Here is a 6,058-nt window from a genome sequence, read left to right on the forward strand (position 1 = left end):
TTTCCTCTGCCTACCCTGTTATATACGGGATATAGCATGAAGCTGCAAAAAAAATTGTATAAGTAATACATATTTTTTATCTTTTTGTTAACAAATAATTTTACGATAAAGGTAAACAAACAAACAAACAATGAAACAAAAATATATACGTAAATCTTTATTTCATTACAAAAAACATGTACAAGTAGAAGTACACAGATAAAATTCGTTATCATAGACGATAATGGCGTCGCTAACCGCTAACGAAACTATTACAGGAGCTGGGTTTTTGAGCTTACACGTTTATTTACAGCATCTGCTGGCGATGTTGAGCGTGTTGATACTAAAGCTATTGTAATATGTTTTTATTTTTGTTTTAAAGCATTCCTTATTTTTATATTAAAAACATTTACGGTCCATAAATGATTTTTTTATCGTAGAATATACCTACTCTTCAGTAATTAGATACTTCCACAAAAGACTGACAGTAACCTATTGACAAATTTTAATATGTGAACCAAATGTAAAAGTTCAATATCGAACAAAATTATATCGAGTTATTACATAATTTTTTAGTTAAGTACATTGACTTTACAGATTTCCGTTTTCCAGTCTCAATATTTTAGGCCGTTTTCACAAAGCATACTACAAAGCATAGGAAACTGCACACCCATCCACTTATCAACTAGAGTAAGTAAAGCTTATCAAATCCAGAACTATAAATGTTCAATCTTTTCACAAATTCAGTGCAAGTTCATTTGGTAATAAGTAATAATTTTCGAAAATTGTTTCTTAGTTACAATAGGACCGTAAATATGTAAGCAAAGCTTTAAAAAATAAATAATTATACATAGATATTATTTAAGTATTTTTCTACTTAACATAGATTTCATATGTAAATTGTATAATATAAAATATTTAAAATAACCAACAAATAGAAAAATCTTCAGAAATAAGTAAAGTACTAACCTTTAAAAATTACATTTGACGTGAACAAATATAAATTGTTTTATAAGTATATTAAATTAAATATAAATTATATTAATATGGCAACATTTAAAAAATCTATTGTAAATAAGCCTATAATTTAACTAAGGGAATATACATATATATACTCATATTGGTTGCGATTTAAAATGTTTGCTAAATAACGAGGTTATGGTTCAACTATTTTTAAGAAAATTGAGCTACTTAAGTTGAATTGAGTGGTAGTTTCAAATATCTAAATTAAACTAACCTATTAAAAAACATTTTTAACTGCTTTTTAAACTATATATATATACTTCCGATACACTAATAAATTATGATACAACATGGCAACATTTAATATTTAACTATGCGTTACATCAAAATACAAAATTCGTTAATAAATCTCCCCCGTCTTTAGTTGGGGGGTACGCGTAAACATTTTCAAAACCTTACATTTCAACTAGCTATATAAGATAGATAATGTTTTTACAACTAAGTAAGTATGTACTACAATAAATACTTAAACCTGTTACTTGTATTGAAGCTGAAATAAAACGGTATTATCCTTCAACGTTTATATCTATACTTTTGTAATAACATTATAAAGCTAAAAAGTTTTTGTCGAACGCGCTAATCTCAGGAACTACTTAGTGGTTTGAATTGAAAAACCGTATTCGATATATATCGTTTTGTATTCGATAGGCCATTTATCGAGAAAGGCTATGTTACATTACATTAGTCGTGTCATTAGTTTAGTTAACTCTGAGATCGATCTTAGATAGATTATGACCTATGAATGAAAAGGGTATGTCAAGATCGCTCTCAAGATAGATCTTAGGGTTAAGAGTGGTTTACAAGTACGAACCATAGAAAGTATTATCACTTAAACGGTAATTGACGTTTATATGTGCGTATAATTATTACTGCTTATAAGAATCTACTAATAATTCTACTTTTCTTGGACGCTTTAAAGAAAAATACGAACTCGATACTTCGAAGTAAATTGAAGGAAACTGCCGTCATATCAACTTTACAAAAAATTATTACTTATTTTATTATATATTTATTAATTGCGACGCATGCGAGAAACCTACGAACATTTCAATTAGGCCACAATTTAGTTCTAATTACATATAAGTACATACTTATATCACATGATTAAAAATCACATCATTGCCAATTTTTTTATTATTATATTTATTATTGGTAAAATCTTGCCCTTGAATTATTGTAATTTTAACTGATTAAATATTATAAATTTATTGTATATTATGTAAATCTTAATTGATATGTTGTAAGAGATATTGACTTTAAATAAAATCTTTATACTTTAATTAGGTAAAATCTTATCATCCGAACATAATAGAATATTATGAGAAATACAAAATAATTATATTTATTTTCAACATTTTTAAAGTAAAGTAAGGAAAGAACCTTTAATTATTTTGTCTGAAAAAAATCACTTTTTCATTTTTGATAAAATCTCTTTTAAATTGTATTAGGCATTTATAGAGTAGTTACAACTGTGGTTTCATTTAAATTGGTGATGACAAAAACACATGGTTGGATAAAAGTATGGGACGTCATAACTTACTATCCCTAGTCTCTAGTATTTTTTATTAAAATAATTATCGTATTATTAATATAAAAATTAAAAAACATAAAAAGAATTTTAAATAACGTCAACATCTCATTTTCCAAAAACCTACTTTACAAGAAAAATACAGAAAAAGATACTATGGAAGGAATTTAGCTAAATCTAGGTATAAGTAGCGCTACAATAAACAATTCGCTTTCATATTGTCTTAGGCGATTACAAAATGGCTTCCTTTATCATTGTTTGTTTCAACTAGATTTCTTCAAATATTGTTTCAACGATCAAAATTGCTACATTTCAATTAATATTTCAATTACAAAAAACATTCAACAATTAATTTTACTAGTCTACGAGGGACCCATATTTGATTATTATAAGCAATTTCAATTAAATTTGGTCCTCCGTATATAATTTACCTAATTTGGTCATTATAGTGTCCATTTTACCGAGGAGGCCGCGAGTTCGTATCCCATGTTTGCTCAATGCTCAGGCAAATAAAATTAAACAACACTTTAAATGATGCTTATTTTTTAAATAAGCTACAAACAGTCTCAATTTTTACGATCACTTTAATTTCTTTATAATTTACTAGCTAAGCTAAGTATTACTGCTGGGTAACATTTGAAATAGAAATACAAAGCTAACTTATTAACAAGATATAAGTCCAATTAAAATATTTTAAATATAATATAAATAAAAAAATGAGTTTCGATATTATAATATTTAAAGAATTTTCGAACACTTTATATAAGTTTGTTATTACAAATAACTCGAACAATCCTTTTAAAACAATTTCATTTAATATTTGTATAAGTACCTACTTATGTACCTACACCTAGCATCCTATTTTCTAGCATATACTTGTAAATGAAAAACCTAGGTACAGTTGTAGTTCTTGCAGTAGAAGTCCTGATAGCAGTGTCACTTCTAGCAGTAACACTTGTAGTAGTACCACTACTGGTACTATCTCTTGTGTATGTACAAGATTACATTCACTACATCTCTGCTAACTATAGCAGAGATGTAGTGAATGTAATCTTTTAAATATTGGTAAAAGCAAGTACTTGCTGCCGTCATTTGTAAATAGAAATGATAAACTAAAGGTTGAAAATATGATTACGAGGTAAAGCTACTTTTTCTAATAAAAAAATAGAAATGACAAGAAAAATAATTAATTTAATATTATTTTCAAGTCCTTTTTATCTGAATATATGCAAATGCGAATACAAATGATCGTGATTTGGTTACATCACTAGTAGATAGAAGGTAATTTTATAGGGCAGTGCGTTGATCATAAACTATAACGGCGTCGGCGTCAAAAAACTGACTGTGAGACTTACTGAGCGCTATGATGGCGGCGTGCTCGCTGCGCATGCGGTTCTTGTATTTTTTGCTTAGATTCACCTGGAATTAAATTATTTACATACATTTCATATCTAAAGATCCGATTGATCCACACTCTCCAGAAGGCAAGCTCCAGTCGAGGAAATTAAATACTTAATATTTTAATTTTCTCGCTCTACGCATACACATTAAGCTACATATTCAATATAATAAAATCAAATTATATAAGAAAATTATTAAAATTAATATATTTCTTATAAAAAAATAATCTTACTTTTGCATATAACTGGTGTAGATCATCCTCAGTAGAAAGTGGACGAGGCTTTGGTCGAAGGAAGGCGGGTAAGGACCGTGTTTTCAAAGCATCGATGCTCGCTGCCCCCTCCATTTCGTCTAGCACTGATTATAAATAATAAATATTATACTCACTAATCCTTAAAATTTTACTAATGAAATACTTATGAATAACTTTCAACGCTAACAGTATTATCTTTGTATAATTCTATTTTAAAAGTAATTTAATTATTCAAATATTTTTGATTCGAAACAAAATTTCAAACAAAGCTTTTTTTATTGTTAAAAATGTTTACATATTAAAGTATTACAAAATATTATAGTAAAATTATTTTATGTACAGAAAAACAGAATGTCTACACGTCTAAAGAAGCAAGCTGCGAGTTGTAGCTTTCATAACATATGATCATCATTATCACAAACAAAGTTAAGTTCAAATTCCACTAGGTATAACATTATTATTAAAAACAAACAATAAAAAAGCATACAAAGGTAATTAATATAATTATATAATTATAATTAGAAATCATGAGCTATAACATTCAGTTAATAAATAATATTAGAAAAAATGCAAAGAATTCTTACTCCCACTCGAAGCGTACACGTGATCGCGGGACGCAGGTTCATGGTCTGAGTCGGGCACGCGGTTCACGTAGCAGTGACGGGGCTCACGCTCACGCCCGCGTCTACACTCCGCGTCGCCAGCATAACTTGCTGGACGCGTGTGTCGTTGGATTTGGACCTAAAATTATTTACTTTTGTCACGCTTTATCCCGCATATTCAGGGTAAGCAGAGATGATGTATTATTCACTTAATTCTCCATGCAGTGTCTGTATGCGAGACATTCCCGGTTGAGCAGCGGGTCTCAATCCGTAGTTCCTCTTAATATAGAAAATTTTAATAATTCATTATCTCAAGAGAGGATCAAGACCACAAGCATTGTTTTTTACCGTGCCACGACACCCTTAAAGGCATAAGTACCCTTGAAATTCCAAGATATCTTTAACATTTAATAGTAATAAAAATTATAAAAATACCTCTGTGTGCTTTATTCTATAGTTTTCCTGATTTGTATATCCATGCCCCTCCTTTATAGTATAGTGTTCTTTAAGATATTGTTCATCTGCAAAAAATAATTCTCATTATCTATATTGGACTTGTATCTTATTTAGTATTTTATATATTTACCAAAAGATTTCTGATGGCGCGGCATTAGGCGGCAGTAACATATAATAATTAACAAAATAACAACGCCACAAATACCTCCAATAAGCCAAGACAACCAAACAATTATAACACGACCCTGGGAAAAAAAAAGAAAATGTAAAATAAAATGAGTCTTCGTAACTGAGACTATCGATTTTGCAATGTATTTTTACCTGCAGAAACATTTCAATATTTACCAAGAAGGTAAAATTCGCCTCTTCTTGATCCCCAATTGGATTTATTTCCTAACATTTTATCTTGTTTATATGATCAACTCCTACTTAAATCTAATGTTTGTAAGTTAAAAAATAACAAATTCCTAGCCTATTGTTTTATCATTTTTTCTTTCATTTGAAAGCCTTCGCGCCTGCGCCCTTTTTTAGTTAGTATTGCTATTTTCTACATATGAATAAAAATAAACGTTTTACTAAAATAATATAATATATTTCTGAAAACTTTTCGTTATATTTCCTTATTTTCGTATATTTTGTTAAGCATTATTTTGAAAAGTCAATGACCTTAAAATCATTAGGAATGAAATCCGTTTTACGAACCCCATCAAATTTCAATATCTATTAATTATCATGGTATTATATATAAATCCCATAATATGCTTTAAATTGTTATTAATATTTATTAAAACACATGAGATATTTGTCTAATATTAT

General features: G+C 28.4%; 1 protein-coding gene across 1 annotated transcript; it reads right to left on the reverse strand.

The window, feature by feature from the left end:
• Positions 1 to 144: 144 nt before the first annotated feature.
• LOC146541121 (uncharacterized) lies at positions 145 to 5,739 on the reverse strand. Its single transcript, XM_085189371.1, has 6 exons — positions 5,564 to 5,739; positions 5,373 to 5,487; positions 5,222 to 5,307; positions 4,769 to 4,925; positions 4,164 to 4,288; positions 145 to 3,949 (listed from the first exon to the last, which is right to left on the reverse strand). The coding sequence occupies exons 1-6, from the start codon at positions 5,573 to 5,575 to the stop codon at positions 3,818 to 3,820; spliced, it is 627 nt and encodes a 208-aa protein (XP_085045497.1). The 5' UTR covers positions 5,576 to 5,739; the 3' UTR covers positions 145 to 3,817.
• Positions 5,740 to 6,058: the final 319 nt, after the last annotated feature.

Source organism: Heliconius melpomene, chromosome 1, assembly GCF_056956725.1.
Source record: "Heliconius melpomene rosina isolate 202511_hmr_F chromosome 1, ASM5695672v1, whole genome shotgun sequence".
Classification (NCBI taxonomy): Eukaryota; Metazoa; Arthropoda; class Insecta; order Lepidoptera; family Nymphalidae; genus Heliconius; species Heliconius melpomene.